Here is a 15,740-nt window from a genome sequence, read left to right on the forward strand (position 1 = left end):
CTAAAGGCATTGAAAATAACTGACTTCATAAATATATTTCAATTAGTAGGCATTCAAATAAGTGAGCAGCAAAATAGAAATGTTTTGTCAGTTATGGTCTCACAAATACCTAAAACTGTTGGCTTAGCATTTCATATAACATGGAGAAAATTTTAATTGCCAACATGAGAGAAAGTGAAACACTGATTAAGGCCCATCTCTTACTGTCAAAGGAGAATAAGAAAGAAAAAAGGTTGATTAAAAGTAATTTTAATGGTTAATATATTCTACAAAGGAGCATTGAAAACCGCAATACTTTAGTTTTTTCATGCATTATTGTAAGCTACTGCCATCTAGTGATTAAACTAAAAATTACCATTTTGTTGTCAATTTAGGATTCAACTGGCTAACAATTCATGGAAATTCATAATCGAGTGTATCAAATATAGTACTATGAAATATGAAATATGTAAGACAATGCATATCTTCAAAGTTTTTTGTAATAGTTTGGTAAGTAATAACTTAAAGATCAACTAAATTTCATAGAATTGAGTGCATTTAAATAATGCAGTCATCTCATTAATTTGTTAATTAAAAATTAGCAAGTTATTTTTAAAAAGTTAATATGCACCTTTAAATTTAGATGTAACTTGTTTTATGTATCTACTAACTTGTATCAAGATGGGAAGGAAACCAGCTGGAAGACCAACTTCAGCCTCCACATCTTACACTTTATGTTCTAAAGAGTCTAACTTGCCTCTTTATTTAATTATTATATTAAAATAAGCAATTACACACTGACAAAGATTTGAAAACAAGACAGAAAAACCCTTTTGTACCATATAGAATCTTAGCTCTCTTGACACCAGGAATGAGGAAGTTAAACAGGCACAACCATGCAAAGGGAGTGTTTCATGCTGCTGTATCAGAAACATCACTGCACTGGCCAAGTAAGCACCTGCTTTCTGTTTGAACTCTAATCTGTAAGATGCTTTTCCCACCAGATAGGAGCAGATGGCTTCTCAAAAACTGGCCAAAGACAACAGGCGGGCAGAAAACAGGCAGCAGTGTGCGCAGCTCCAGCTAGGAAGACACAGGGAATGAGAGAGAGGGAGAGAGAAAGCTCCAGCCAGCTGTAGGGAAAAGGAACAAGCAAGTGCCCTTTCCCAGAATGAACAAGAAAGCAGACAGACACACTGGGGCACACTAGAGGAAAACAGGGACTCCTTGAAGTCTGTATGTCAGTTATACAGTAAGGGAATTTAAAAAACAAAGACCCAAACTTTTTCATGGTAACTAATAAGGGTCCTGAAACAAGTAGCAGATACTCCACCATAACTATAAAAGGAGGAGCAGTTGAACTTAGGAGAGGACAGAAGGTTGAACCAGGCTAGAAACAGCAGTCTCTTAGATACAGTGAGATCTAGAACTAGACATTGATACTGTCTGACACTGTATAACATTTAAAGTTTTATAATAAATAAAGCAGTATATTATCTTTTCCTGCCCATTTTTCTCTATTTTAATCTCTCTCTGTCTCCAGATAGAGATAGATAAGATAGATAGATAAGTTAGATAGATATATTAAAGTTGACTCATTTTTAATTACATGAAATTTTCATTTTGAATTTGGATTTAGTCATTCTCGACAAGTAATTTTTTTTTCAGAAATACCCAAATAAAAAAATATATCTCTCCTCCCTCTCATACTATCCTCTCCCTTGCCCTTCCTCTTCTCTCCTCCTTCCTACTTGTCTCATTTCTTCCTCCATGATTTCCCTTTCTTCTCTTCCCTCTCCTCCCCTCCTTCCCCTTTTCTTTCCCCTTTCTCCCTATCTTTTCTCTTTGTCCCTCCCATTTCTGTTCATGCTTTCTCCCTCTCCACCACTTCCTCCCTCACTTTTGGGTGATGGACTTTGTTTCAGTAAGATTTTGGTACCTAAAAGGGAAATATAAGGACTCATGCTATTTTATCAAGATTTATTTCTGTTTACTTGTGCAAAACATAACTTACGCATGTTTATGATTTGAGAGTGTAAGAGTCTTTTTTCTACCTATTAATTAGAATTGCTAATCTGTGCTTGTTCTGTACTGTTGTATTTATTTCCCAAATTATAATTTGTTACAGAATTGCTGTAACAAATTACTATGATTTAGTGGCTTAAAACAACAAAAATTTATCATCTTACAGTTTTGGAGGTCAGAAGTCTGAAATGAGTTATGGGGTTAATTTAGATAGATCACTGGGCTAAAATGTGGAATAACAATTTAGTCATGGGGCTAAAATCAAGCTATTGCAGGGCTATAGTCCTTTCTAGCGGCTCTAGGAATGAATCTATTCCTTGCTTTTTCTGGTTTCTAGAGGTTGCCCATATTTCTTTGCTAGGGACTCTCTTCCATCTTCTTATTTTTAATTTTATTTTTTAATTGATTAATAATTGTAGATATTCATGGGGTACATACAATGTATAGTGATCAGATTAGGGTAACTAGCATAACATCATCTCAAATATTTATCATTTCTTTGTGCTGGGAATGTTTAATATTCTCCTTCTAGCAATTTGCAAACTATATAATATGTAATTGTTCCCTCCATCCTCAAAGCTAGCGATCGCTGGTTGGTCTTTCCCATGCTGCATCCCTCTGACTGTCTGGCTTTCTGTTTTACTTATAAGGACCCTGGTGATTACACTAGGTCCACCCAGTAATCCCAGATAATCTCCCTAGCTTAAGATCTGCTGATGAGCAACCGTACTCCATCTCCAACCTTAACTCTCCTTTGCTTTGTAACATATCACACTTGCAGGTTCTGAGGATTAGGACATGAACACCTTGGGGGATTATTCTGCCTACCGTATCTGTTGAACAACAGCTGGAAACAATAATACAGGTAAAACCGTTTTAATGTCAAGCGACTATCACTGACGCAGGGTGTGATTCTAATGGGAAGATTCTTTTGGGATCTTAAATCTGTCGATAGTTTTTTGTTGCTTGTGTTTGTTACCTCCTTTCCAGAATCTGAGAGAACTAATTTGAAATGAGAGTAGGAATATTTGAATTTCAAAATGAAAACAGAGTTCATATCAAGAAAATGTCAAATTTCTATTCCAACTTGGGAGGCAGCTACAGCTATCTATTGAGCTAGCAAGACTTTAACTTGTGTGAGTTTTGGGGGTAAAAATATCCCAACCTGCACAGCCTGTCCTCCGAGGGACCGATCCAACTGAACAGTCAGGAACGCAGATGTTGTCAGCTCATCTCGCGTGGCATTTGCTCCTTGCCTAGAGGAATGAAAGTGAAATAAATTAGCTTGCCTTTAAGTTTTAAGATCGTCGCATGTAGGCATTGCAAGCAGAGACAAGTTATTATGAAAGATCAAGAAGAAGCAAACTGTTTTAACATGATATGAGCTGTTAAGCTATTGTTTTTGTCAAGGTATCTAACATTGAATTGTCCTATGTGTCGTCTAGAACTGTCTATGGTAGGCATTTTTATCTCCATTTTAAAGAAATTGAGCTTTTGTTCCTTACATAACTTAGCTAAGTCATCAGGTTCACCTGATTTTAAGTTGGAGCTGCCTATTTTTTAGAAAACACCACTACAGTGAAAAATAATCCATCTGAAATGAAAATACGAGCCAAACTTATTGCGTTGACTGTTAGTGGCATTTTGTCTTTCTTTTTTTTTTTTTTTTTTTTGAGATGGAGTCTCACACTGTCACCTGGGCTGGAGTACAATGGTGCAGTCTTGGCCCACTGCAACCTCCGCCTCCCGGGTTCAAGCGATTCTCCTGCCTCAGGCTCCGGAGTAGCTGGGATTACAGGCATCTGCCACCACACCCGGCTAATTTTTTGTATTTTTAGTAGAGATGGGGTTTCACTGTGTTGGCCAGGCTGGTCTTGAACTCTTGACCTCATGATCTGCCCGCCTCAGCCTCCCAAAGTGCTGGAATTACAGGCATGAGCCACCACGCCCAGCCAGCATTTTGTCTTTCTATGAATATTTGGTGAGCATGAACCAAATGTCTGTAACCCAGAAAAATCAAGAAAATAATAATGAGAAGTTGACAATGGAGAGGCCCCATTTTGTCATCTTAGCAATTCCATAAGGAATTATTTATTATTATTATTATTATTATTATTATTATTATTTTTTTTTTGAGACAAGAGTCTCACTCCATCACCCAGGCTGGAGTATAATGGCATGAACTTGACTCACTGCAACCTCTGCCTCCCGGGTTCAAGCGATTCTCCGGCCTCAGCCTCCTGAGTAGCTGGGATTACAGGTGCTTTTTTGTATTTTTAATAGAGACAGGGTTTCACCACGTTGGTGAGGATGGTCAGGCTGGTCTCAAACTCCTGACCTCAGGTGATCCACCTGCCTCCGCCTCCCAAAGTGCTAGAATTAAAGGGGTGAGGCACCATGACCTGCCCACCATAAGGAATTAGTAATAAGGCTGTACAAGATGCTAAGCTTCCAGCACTCAGATACGGGTCAGTCCATCAATATGGCCCATCAATATGGCCAGTTCATTTGTAGCCTCTCTTTCTAGGGTAGCTTGTGGCTGTTAACTCTGTGTCACCTTAACCTGTAAAGCAACTTGTGGGAGATTTGCTGTTTGATGAGCTTGTAGAGAAGACAATAAAAGAAAACAAACAAAGCTCCAAACATGGTAAAAGCACTCATTGAGCATTATTTATTTTTAGCCAACTTTCCCATTTCTATCTGACTAGTGGTTAGCTTAGCAGTAGGAATGCTAAACTTGGATTTAGACTTTGAAAGTTAACTATTAGATTGGTGCAATCTATTAGATTGCTGTGTTTGCTATTAAAAGTAATGGCAAAAGCCACAATTACTTTTTTTTTTTTTGGAGACGGAGTTTCGCTCTTGTTGCCCAGGCTGGAGTGCAATGGTGCAATCTCGGCTCACTACAACCTCCGCCTCCCGGGTTCAAGTGATTCTCCTGCCTCACCCTCCCGAGTAGCTGGGATTACAGGCATATACCACTATGCCCGGCTAATTTTGTATTTTTAGTAGAGACAGGGTTTCCTCCATGTTTGTCAGGCTGGTCTCAAACTCCTGACCTCAGGTGATGCGCCTGCCTTGGCCTCCCAAGGTTCTGGGATTACAGGCGTGAGCCATGGCGCCTGGCCTACCCGCAATTACTTTTGCAGCAACACTAATATATCTTTTCTTCTAAAACTTTGACAGTAAACTGTTCCATACTTGGAACAGATTAACAGAACCTGCCACGTTGGGCAACACACACGCGCACACACACACACCCCCAAAACACTGGGAAGATGGTGCATATCTTATCACACAATTTTCCATTGGACCAGCATAGGCAAATGGTTGATGTAAAAATTTTCTACAGAGAGGTGCAAAAAAAAACCATGCACACACATGTTGATAAGAAAATAAAAAATGTTTTCCTTAATAAAGGGACTACTAAAAACATAGTGTTTTAATGTCAATAGCCTACATTTCCCAAGAGCCTATAATGCTAGCCAACACCTGTGTGTGTACTGGAAGCACAGGGTGAGGAGTTACACAGAGCTGCATGAGGACGGGCCACCGCAGGGTCTGTATCATGCGTTGTTTCTTTGTCACATCTGTGGTTTCCTGAATTCTCGCTTCCAGCTGTTGTTAAAAATGGCTGCTTTCCATTTTGCTTTTATTCTGAAGGGAAGAAATCCAACCACTGAACAGACAATATTACCCAACTTTTGTCTTCATTTTGCTCCTTTTTTTTTGGAATATTTCAACTAGCAAACCTGAAAAACATCACTAAGTTTCTGCCTCATGACACGCTGAACAAATACTTTCTACTCATCTTAAACCTCTCTTCTGGATCCCAAGTACCATACTGCCATCCACACAGATTCAAGTATTCCACTACAATCAAGAAATAACACAGTCGCTCTTTTTCTAATTTTAAAATCTTATGCTGAACAAAAAAAGCAATCTACTTTGACGTATTTTTTCTTTATAAACCTGTGGTGGTTGTTGCTCATTAAAGATGAGTGCTGCGTAAAAATGGGATTTACTACTTGAGGAGATTCATCATTGTCGTCTGTTCAATTTTAATTACCTGATATTTCAGAGAAAAGATCATTGCTGAAATTATTTCTGTCCTGTCATTTCAGAATACAAGTGGTTTCATAACTGATTTAATTCTAGTTTCTCACCTTTAACTCTGCCTCTTGGACTTAAACCTATTTATATCCCTGCATTGAAATTATCACATAAACTGGAAAGTTGTTTAATTTGAAAGTCAGTCTTCGATGGAACTGCTTATTTTTTGAAATCCTCTTCACTATCTTTATGGAAGCTTTTGAAGTTCCACAAACCATACAACACTAACAGACTTACATACTTCACATCCATGATTTCAAATGGTGAAGACTCACAAAAGGACTCTGAAGTATCTAATTTACATTCTTGATATCCCCCAAATATATACATTCTTATGATGGAAATGTTGAACATTTCAAATTGGAAAGAAGAAAACTAAATGACCATCCTTCCAGCCCCATTCCAAAGATAGTAACTATTACCAATGTGGTGCCTTCTCGTTCTCTTCTTTTTCCTTTTGCATTTTTGTGCAGTGTGGGCCAAACTTGTCTTCCTCGTAAGATTTTTAATCTCAGGAAATAAAACGCTACCCATTTATGCTCAGACCAGAAACCCAGGGGTCATTCTTGTCTTTGTCTTCTCCATTCCCCATTAACAGTTTTTCTGGTGCCAATACCTTAACACATTGCAAATTTGTCTCATTCTTTCCTTCCCTGTTGTCACTACACTAAATTCAGGCCACATCATTCAGCTGGATTATTGCAACACATTCCCAGTTGTCTTCCTGCTGCTAGCCTTCCTCTACCAATCCATTCTGCAGATGTCAATCAGAATAATTTATCTAAAATGAAAACCAGGCCAGGCATGGTGGCTCACACCTGTAATCCCAGCACTTTGGGAGGCCAAGGCAGGTGGACCACTTGAGGTCAGGAGTTCAAGACCAGCCTGGCCAACATGGTGAAATGCCATCTCTTCTAAAAATACAAAAAATTAGCCGGGCGTCGTGGTGTGCACCTCTAATCCCAGTTACTCAGGAGGCGAGGCAGGAGAATAGCTTGAACCTGGGAGGCAGAGGTTGCAGTGAGCCAAGACTGGAGCCACTGCACTCCAGCCTGGGTAACAGAGTGAGACTGTCTAAAATAAAATAAAATGAAATAAAATGAAAATCAATCATGTAACACCCCATACAAACTCTTTCAGTGACTCCCAATGTCTTAAAAATAAAGTTTGTCCTCTTCAGCATGGTTTATGAGGCCATTTACAATTTGGCTCCTTCTAATTTCCTTCGTTTTATCTTTTGCAGCCTAAATGTTCTCCAGCCATACTCTATGACGAGTAGATTAGAGCACACTATTTTCCTGCATTGCTTGGAACAACTTCCCTATTTGCCTGCCTGTCTAGCTTCCACTTCAATGCCACTTTTTCTAGGAGGCTGTCTTAGTTCATTTTCTGTTGCTTATAACAGAATACCTGAAACAGGGTAATTTATAAGGAAAAGGAACTTATTTTTACAGTTATGGAGAGTGAGAAGTCCAAAGTCAAGAGATCACATCTGGTGAGGGTTTTCTTGCTGGCAAAGACTCTGCAGACTCCTGAGGCAGTGCAGGTCATCACACAGTGAGTGTTTGAGTATGCCAGCTCAGGCTTCTTTCCCTTCTTATAAAGCCACTGGTCCCATTCTCATGATAACCCATTTATCCACTAATGGACTCATCCTTTCATGAGAGCTATCATCTCTTAAAGGCCCCATCTCCCAATATTTCCACACTGAAGATTAAGTTTCAACATGAGTTCTAGAGGGTACAAATATTTAACCAATAGCCTAGGAGTATGGTGGAGGGTCTGTATATAATTATCAAAAGATCACTCAGCTTGATCTTACATAAAATCATCTATATTGCACTAAAAATACCTGTTAATCATCTGTTTCTTATTACATATAAGCTCCTGAAGACACAGGTTGTATTTTTCTTTCCACCACTGTACCTCCAGAAATTAGTACAATGCTTAGCACATAAAGTGCTTTCAAATGATACAAGAAATAGCTACAATTTAAAACTTAAATTTAGCATTTAAAATTTGTAACCTGATTTGTTCTATTTTAGTATGTCCATATAGACATTTATATGGGTTGCAAATTGTTAATTCCTCAAAACACTCTTTCGCATTACTTGCTTAGTCTTTTTTCGTTTAATCTAAATTCACAATTAATTATGTTTTTCATATTCAAAAGAGAATTAACAGGAAGACCATGAAATAAAATGCAAAAGAAAAGTTAACTAGGAATAATTAATTTATCCCAATAAATGCTATGATTTTGTTGCACAAACACTTTTCTGAATTAAACTTTTAGAAAATGAAATTGCAAAATAAGGACATAACTACCTGATATAGATATACTCAAGCCTTAAAGAGACCAATCGATTAAGATTTAAAATGTTGCCTTACAACAGTTGTAACTTTGAGTTAAATTACTTTGTCTGTCTAATCTCCCCTGCTCCATTCTTTTTGGAAAGACGTAAAACAAACAAACAAACAAACATCTGGCACTTTGCCAGTGAAAACATGCTGCTCACAGAATGGTTGCTATTAAGACGACATGTTAACCACAGAGCTAAATAGCTAAACACATTCATCTAGGACAGCATATGGAGTGACTGTGGCATCAGAGATGGTCCTGGGTGCAGTGGTTCACACCGATGTGGTGGTGTAGATTAGAATCTCAGGAATCCCCTCAGCTGAGATTTTGATTTGTTTGGTGAGGGTGAGAGCATTTGGATTTATGAGAAATTGTTCAGGTTATTCCAATATGCAGTCAGTGTTCTAAACCACTGCCTGAGGCAATGTCTGTTAATCATTGAAGTGCATATGAATTACCTGAGGTCCTTGCTAAAATGCAGGTTCTGCCTTAGTGGGTCAAAGGTGGGGCCTGAGAGTCTACAAATCTAAGAAGTTCCCAGGTGATATTGATGCCTCCGAGTTCCCAGACCACTCTTTTGGTGTCATCCCATCTCTTGAACTTGAATGGGCTCAAGGCACTGGGCAGTGTAGATGACCAGACTATGGGGATGAGTGTGACTCTGTCTTTGTGTGTGAGGTTCACCAAAAAGAAATGTGACCATATCAGCAGAGTACTGAATGCATGTATATTCTATACACCTATTACAGGTTGTTATAACTATGTAGGCAAAGGTAGGATCCTGCCCTGCCTTTGCACCTTACACCCACATTTCTCTGCTTGAAGATCTTTTTTAAGAATTATTTTCTTTTTTCCAGCCTTCTTAGCAATATTCTATTTTTACCTGATTTCACTTAATAAAAAGTTAGAGAATTTCACATTATATAATTTCTTGCTGAATCCCCATCCCTTGACGTATCCTGGCATGGTGTATGCACATAAATTACCTGGTTGGACATTTGGTCATTTTCTCCTTGAGCAGGGCATTGGTATTTACTGAAAGTATATTTAGACTTCAATTAACCCAAATCATCATGCAAAACCATGTAAGATGAAAACACAGGGGCTGGGAGCAGTGGCTCACACCTGTAATCCCAGCACTTTGGGAGGCTGAGGCGGGCAGATCACAAGATCAGGAGATCGAGACCATCCTGGCTAACATGGTGAAACCCCGTCTCCACTAAAAATACAAAAAGTGTATCCAGGCGTGGTGGTGGGCCCCTGTAGTCCCAGCTACTCGGGAGGCTGAGGCAAGAGACTGGCGTGAACCCGGGAGGTGGAGCTTGCAGTGAGCCAAGATTGGGCCATTGCACTCCAGCCTGGGTGACAGAGTGAGATTTTGCCTCAAAATAAAAATAAAAACAAAAACAAAAAAACCGCAATTGCATATTTTTTCCATTATTGTAAATTTAATGGAAACAAAGAATAAGAATTGCATCAAGTTGAGGTATCAATGGAATCACAAATTGTATCTCCTACAGGTTTTGCCATATTGCAACTTTGCAGTTCCAATTAGGATGGACCTCTCTGAATTTTAACAATAAGAAGCCATGGTACCTGACACTTGCTGTTGCAGTGTTAACCTGCGTACAAGATGAGATATTCAACTACATATCCACTAGCAGAACATCACTGGTTTGGGATATCAAAACTTTTTCCCTAGACTAGATAGCATGATTTTTATGTAACTCCTGCTGCCTGTGGATGGCAGCTGCAAAACAAAGTCAAAATCATATAAAAAGAAACTACTACATGCATGCTACACAAATCTCACTGGGGTGATTATAGGATTATTCTACCCCATAATGCATGGAATTTAATACTTTGGAGCAAAATCTGGCTCCTGTGGAACCCGAGATCTTTGCCCGATATAAACTCACCACGTGTAGATAATTTGTCCTCTGGGATAGGTGTAGAGTATGATGTAGCAGTCACCACCATAGAATTCACCATATGAGTTTTGGTCGACTTGGATCCTACCATTGTTTTCTACACGCCAAATCTGGAAGGAATGGAATATATACACCAAATTACAATTTTCTTGATCTAATAGTACTTCTCATAAGCTTTAAATAATTTTTGGTTCAAATCTATTATTAAACAACTTTTAAATTATTTTTTAACTAGTTTACAAATCAAGCAAAGGAAAGAAATTGTTATCAATTTGCCAATTTATTGACATTTTAAGTACTTTTATGTTTCTTTTGCTTCCTCTACAGTATTAAGCTCAGTTCCGAGCCTGGTGATTAATAAATACCTATTGTTTCATCTACTAGTGGAAATAACATGACACTCCAGTGGAATAAAAAACTGCAAGATTCAGCTCAGAAATATGTATTTTAATTTTTTCTTCAATTATGAAATAACATGTGTATTTTTTTCCCTGTGCTTGAAGATAGGAGACTATTATTTTCCCAGGCAAGACTTGGTAGACTATGACCAGATACTGAAGATGCTACAACACACTGAATGTTTGAGTCCGTCCACGATTTATGTTGAAATCCTAACCTCCAGTGTGACGGTATTAGGAGGTGGGACCTTTGGGAGGTACTTAGGTCATGAGGCCAGAACCCTCATGAGTGAAATTAGTGCCTTTATAATCAGAAAGCTCTCTAGCTCCTTTTTCACCACGTGAGGATGCAGCAAAAAGTCTACCGGGAAGTGGATCCTTCACCAAACACTGAGCCCATCGAAACCTTCAACGTAGACTCCCCAGCCTCCAGAATGGTGAGAAATAAATGTTTCTGCTTAAACTCTCAATCTACGGTATTTTTGTTATAGTAGCCTGAACAGACTAAGACCAAAACGATAACATGACTTCTGTTTTTAAAAGGTGCCATCCAGGTATAAGACTGAAATGTGATGATGGGATAAAAACAGGCAGAACCACTTTCATTCTACCTCCTCCTCTTCAGCACAGATTAAAGACCCTCCAAGTTGGAGAGATGAGAACTGTAGATGAAACAGGAGAGTAACAAATGAAGGAGAGGCTGCCAGGCACTGTGTGTGTATGTGTAAGCACACATACACACACACACATACACACATATGCACACTTGCCTAAGTTCTCCAGTGGGAAGGGCAGACTCTTTGCTTTGAAATCTGAAGATGAGCAAGTGGACAGGAGCAGTGCAATGCTTCTAGAGAGAGGCCACCCCACCCTACCCTAGAGAGCAGAAGCCTTATATCCTAGAGACAGCACAAGATCCTAGAGAGAGCTCCCCAGATTTCAGCAGCCCTAGGATGGCACAGGAGAAGGCTGCAGCCAGGACACAGCTGGTGCTGGAGACCAAGTTTGCCAGGAGGACTGAGCTCCATCAGGAATGTCTAAGTAGGAGACAGATGCAGACCCAGAAGTCGATACTCCTTTGACAACAGCCATGAGGGACATTTGTGAACTTCTCCCTTGGCGCTCCCCACTCCCCAACACCCATGCCACTTCGATTCATGCTTCATGTCTTTGAAAAGAGTTACAATTATTTCACTAATTTCTTGACCGTATACTTTGGTCCAAGCATTGTAGTAAGCCCTAGGAATATAGAGATGAAATATTTAATTCCTGTCCTCAAGGAATTGATGAGAGGTCTAGGAGAAATCTGGCAGTAAATGAACAATTCTGTGGTAGGAATATGATAAATTCTGTGAAAAATATCCCTAGAGGTTGAATACAGAGAAAGGCCACTTCAGCACTGAGGGAAGCCTTCTCAGAAAAGGTATGGCTTGTGATTTAACTGAGTTGCCAATGAGGTGTAGTAGGAACGTTAGCTAGATGGCAGAGGGGAAGTCAGTCCTCAAGGCAGTGGATAGGTGAAGCCAAGAGAAGGGAAAGGGTCAAGGGTCCAGCTGAAGATGGATGTTCTCAGGAAGGCTGAGGAGAGCCATTAAATATGTATAAATACATTTAGATATACATTTATAAATATATATGTATATATAAACACAGATATCTGTATGTATACACATTTATATATATGTGTGTGTGTGTGTGTATACACATTTCTCCCTCTGTCACCCAGGCTGGAGTGCAATGGTGTGGTCTTGGCTCACTGCAGCCTCCACCTCCCAGGCTCAAACGATTCTCATGCCTCAGTCTTCCAAGTAGCTGGGACTACGGGTGAGCTCCACCACAGCTGGCTAATTTTTGTATTTTTAGTAGAGGTGGGGTTTCACCATGTTGGCCAGGCTGATCTCGAACTCTTGACCTCAAGGGATCTCCCCTGCCCTCTCCCAACATACACTAGCATTCATGGGCTTGACGAAAACAAAAACAGGTAAATACCTCCACTTTGCCAGAACCATCATCCACCATATTGTGCTGGGCTGCCATCTGTGGAGAACTATGTAATTTTGAGGCATCAAAGGGAATTTGTTTTATTTGAGCCACTTTCTCTGTGACATATACTTTCCCGAGGCCATCACTCTGATCTTTATCTCTCCAGTCCTTAAAAAACTGTTTGAAGATTGGTGTTTCACCTCCTTCTGGAAGAACTTGAATCTGAAATTTAAAATAATAATAATAATAAACAGGAAAATAAGCAATTGAGGGAAAATATGAATCTGGCAGTGGAGACATAACTAAGGAAATGAAAAATTATCCTGGTTTGGCTATCAAGCTCATATAATCCAAAACTGCTTTTTCTCATGACTAAAGTAATTACCACTGAATTTTAATATTTGAGAGACAAATCAAGTTCTTTAATATGTTATCCCTGCAGTAAAATAAGTTTGTCTTTCTCCATAAGGTTCACAAGAGATCTGTGAGGTGGAAGAAATTATCTCATTGTGTTCCTTGTGTAAGGACATAAAAACGAGGAGAATAGATGAGGCTGAGAGATTTGGAAAGGAAAGGAGTAATTAGACAGTGTCTAAATTGATTTTGATTAAGACAAGTATCATCTGGGTTTCAGGCCAAGTCTGCACAACTTGCTCTAAGGAATAATAACTCATAAGTGCTCTTAGCTAAATCTACTGTGGTTTACTATCTTGAATTAAAGGCAGTGGAGGAAGTGAATGGGCGCTCTATAGAAAGTCTGATGAGCAGTTTCTAAAAAATTCTAACCCCCACACAGATAAAGAGGGACATGTGACACCAGATTGTAGCAGGCAGGCAGGTGGAGAATCACTTCACATGCAGACGTTACTTTGACCCAAACTTTTTCATGAGTTTCATGGAGATGTCATGAGTTCCCATGTTTTCTATTTTTTTCTAGCCAGTTCATTTTCACACATACTTGGGTATTCTTGGAATAATTCATTTGCTGTAGAAATTCTTCAGCTGTCTTCATTGCAGCCTTCCTCTCCTGGGGATTAGCATCTTTACCTAAAATACAAGGTAAATTAAAGAGAAAGAACTTCAGAGAAGGAAGACATTCTATGATTAAGAAATACTTGTGTACCATAATAAACATAATTATAATTGAAGTTAAATGCAACAGTGAAAGAATAACAAAATTGGCCGAGTGTGGTGGTTCATGCCTGTAATCCCGGCACTTTGGGAGGCTGAGGCGGGTGGATCACGAGGTCAGGAGTTTGAGACCAGCCTGGCTAACACGGTGAAATCCCGTCTCTACAAAAAAATTAGCCAGGCATGGTGGCGGGCGCCTGTAGTCCCAGCCACTAGGGAGACTGGGGCAGGAGAATGGCGTGAGCCTGGGAAGCCGAGCTTGCAGTGAGCCGATATTGCGCTACTGCACTCCAGCCTGGGTGACAGAGCAAGACTCTGTCTTAAGAAAAAAAAAAAAAAAAGAATAGCAAAAATTTCCTGGTATATGAAGTATATTTAACAATACGCGAAAAACGTTATTTGTAAAACAATTCTTTTTATATTGCCCAAACGCTTTTTTTTTTTAAACTTCATATCCCTGGTACATGATGTTGGTAGGAGGAAAATGGCTGTATTTTATGTGAGACATGTATAGATCAAGTCTTAATTAAAAGGTGGGATTTTTAAAAAAAATCAAAAAAATATATTTTATGTAGCCTTTTAGAGGAAATATATATACATCGGAAATACAGCATCGCCAAAGGAATTTTTCACCTTTCCATACGAAAATTTGTTTTGCAGCCCCGTGGTCCAAAATAAAGCATTCTTCAGAAAGCAGCATTGCCATCGAGAAGGGGTTTTCTTCTGCCACCACAGTCACCCTCATGGAGCCACTTGCATCTGAAACCTAATATAAAAACCACGACCTCCATGTTTTCATTTGAGGATGATGAGGATGTTCTATAATTAGATTATGGTAACGGTTGTACAACTCGGTAAATGTAATAAAATAAAAAGCATTGAACTGTACACTTTAAATGCATGAATTTTATAGTGCATAAATTATATCTCAATAAAACTGTTTCAAAGAAAATGAAAAGAATCCACAAGACTTCATTACACTCCAATTTTTTTTAAAAAGTCCTTTGGGGTAAACTTAACAAATAAAAAGTTAAGTTTTGACACTGTGCCTAAAACATCAGAAAAGAATAGTGATAATAATAATGGCTAGACAGATGCTCTTATGTACTAAGAACCATGTAATTAACTTTACATGATTATTTCTTGTACGTTTTAGAGCAATCTTTTCAAATAGGTAATAATCTTAAAATCATTACATACACACAAGAAGATGAAGTTTAAACATTAATTTAGTCAACATTTACTATCTACTATATACCAGCCACTTTGCTAATTAAGCTATTGATACAGTTTATGCATAAAGATTTTTTTCAACATAGGTCCTGCAAGGTAAATACACTTTGTATAAATTATCAAAGTAAATTTCTTCTGTGACATTTGGAAATGACTACAGACTATTAAAACAATTTTTTAAGTGGTCTTATAAAATCGAAAGTGATATTCATGTGCAAGTTAGGATTTACTGGTTTTCAATGGCCAGCTTGTATGCTACAGTTTAGTCACCAATCATGCAGATTCCAGAGCCCTCCCTTGATCAGTGGTGGAGTTTTGCAGGACCAGGGTGGAGTTTGAATTCCGTAGTTTTAGAAAATGCCCCAGGTGATTTTGCTTGCCAGCCTTGTTAAGAAACCGGAATTATTTTCAAAGGAACTTTATACTTTATATCCATGTAATACAGCATAGCTCCACTAGAGGAAGCTATGACTCAGGATGAATATTTTCCCCTTTAAAAACACTTCTTTAGTTCATAATGCTGTCCAAGAGGGAGAACCGTTTTGGTTGATGATGTGAAATAAAAGATATCTGTCAGGCTGTTGAAAA

At 38.8% G+C, this 15,740-nt stretch overlaps 1 protein-coding gene and 1 long non-coding RNA gene across 4 annotated transcripts in view; one reads left to right on the plus strand and one right to left on the minus strand.

The window, feature by feature from the left end:
• SCIN (scinderin) overlaps nt 1-15,740 on the minus strand; it is an 85,087-nt gene that overhangs the window by 14,401 nt on the left and 54,946 nt on the right. The window contains exons 6-10 of the mRNA XM_005550090.5: nt 14,553-14,685; nt 13,747-13,835; nt 12,795-13,010; nt 10,396-10,517; nt 3,170-3,260 (exon numbers count right to left, since the gene is read on the minus strand). Coding sequence (XP_005550147.1) covers nt 3,170-3,260; nt 10,396-10,517; nt 12,795-13,010; nt 13,747-13,835; nt 14,553-14,685 — 651 coding nt within the window. The remainder of the gene's footprint in view (nt 1-3,169; nt 3,261-10,395; nt 10,518-12,794; nt 13,011-13,746; nt 13,836-14,552; nt 14,686-15,740) is intronic.
• Nucleotides 373-14,880, plus strand: LOC102116361 (uncharacterized). 3 transcript variants are annotated; one of them, XR_012433221.1, is made up of 5 exons: nt 373-489; nt 2,786-2,869; nt 9,997-11,242; nt 13,726-13,847; nt 14,580-14,880. It is a non-coding gene; the product is annotated as an uncharacterized lncRNA (long non-coding RNA). The 3 variants fall into 3 exon arrangements; XR_012433222.1 differs by having other exon boundaries at nt 10,911-11,242; XR_010585762.2 differs by lacking the exon at nt 13,726-13,847 and having other exon boundaries at nt 10,911-11,242.

This window comes from Macaca fascicularis, chromosome 3 (genome assembly GCF_037993035.2).
Source record: "Macaca fascicularis isolate 582-1 chromosome 3, T2T-MFA8v1.1".
Lineage (NCBI taxonomy): Eukaryota > Metazoa > Chordata > Mammalia > Primates > Cercopithecidae > Macaca > Macaca fascicularis.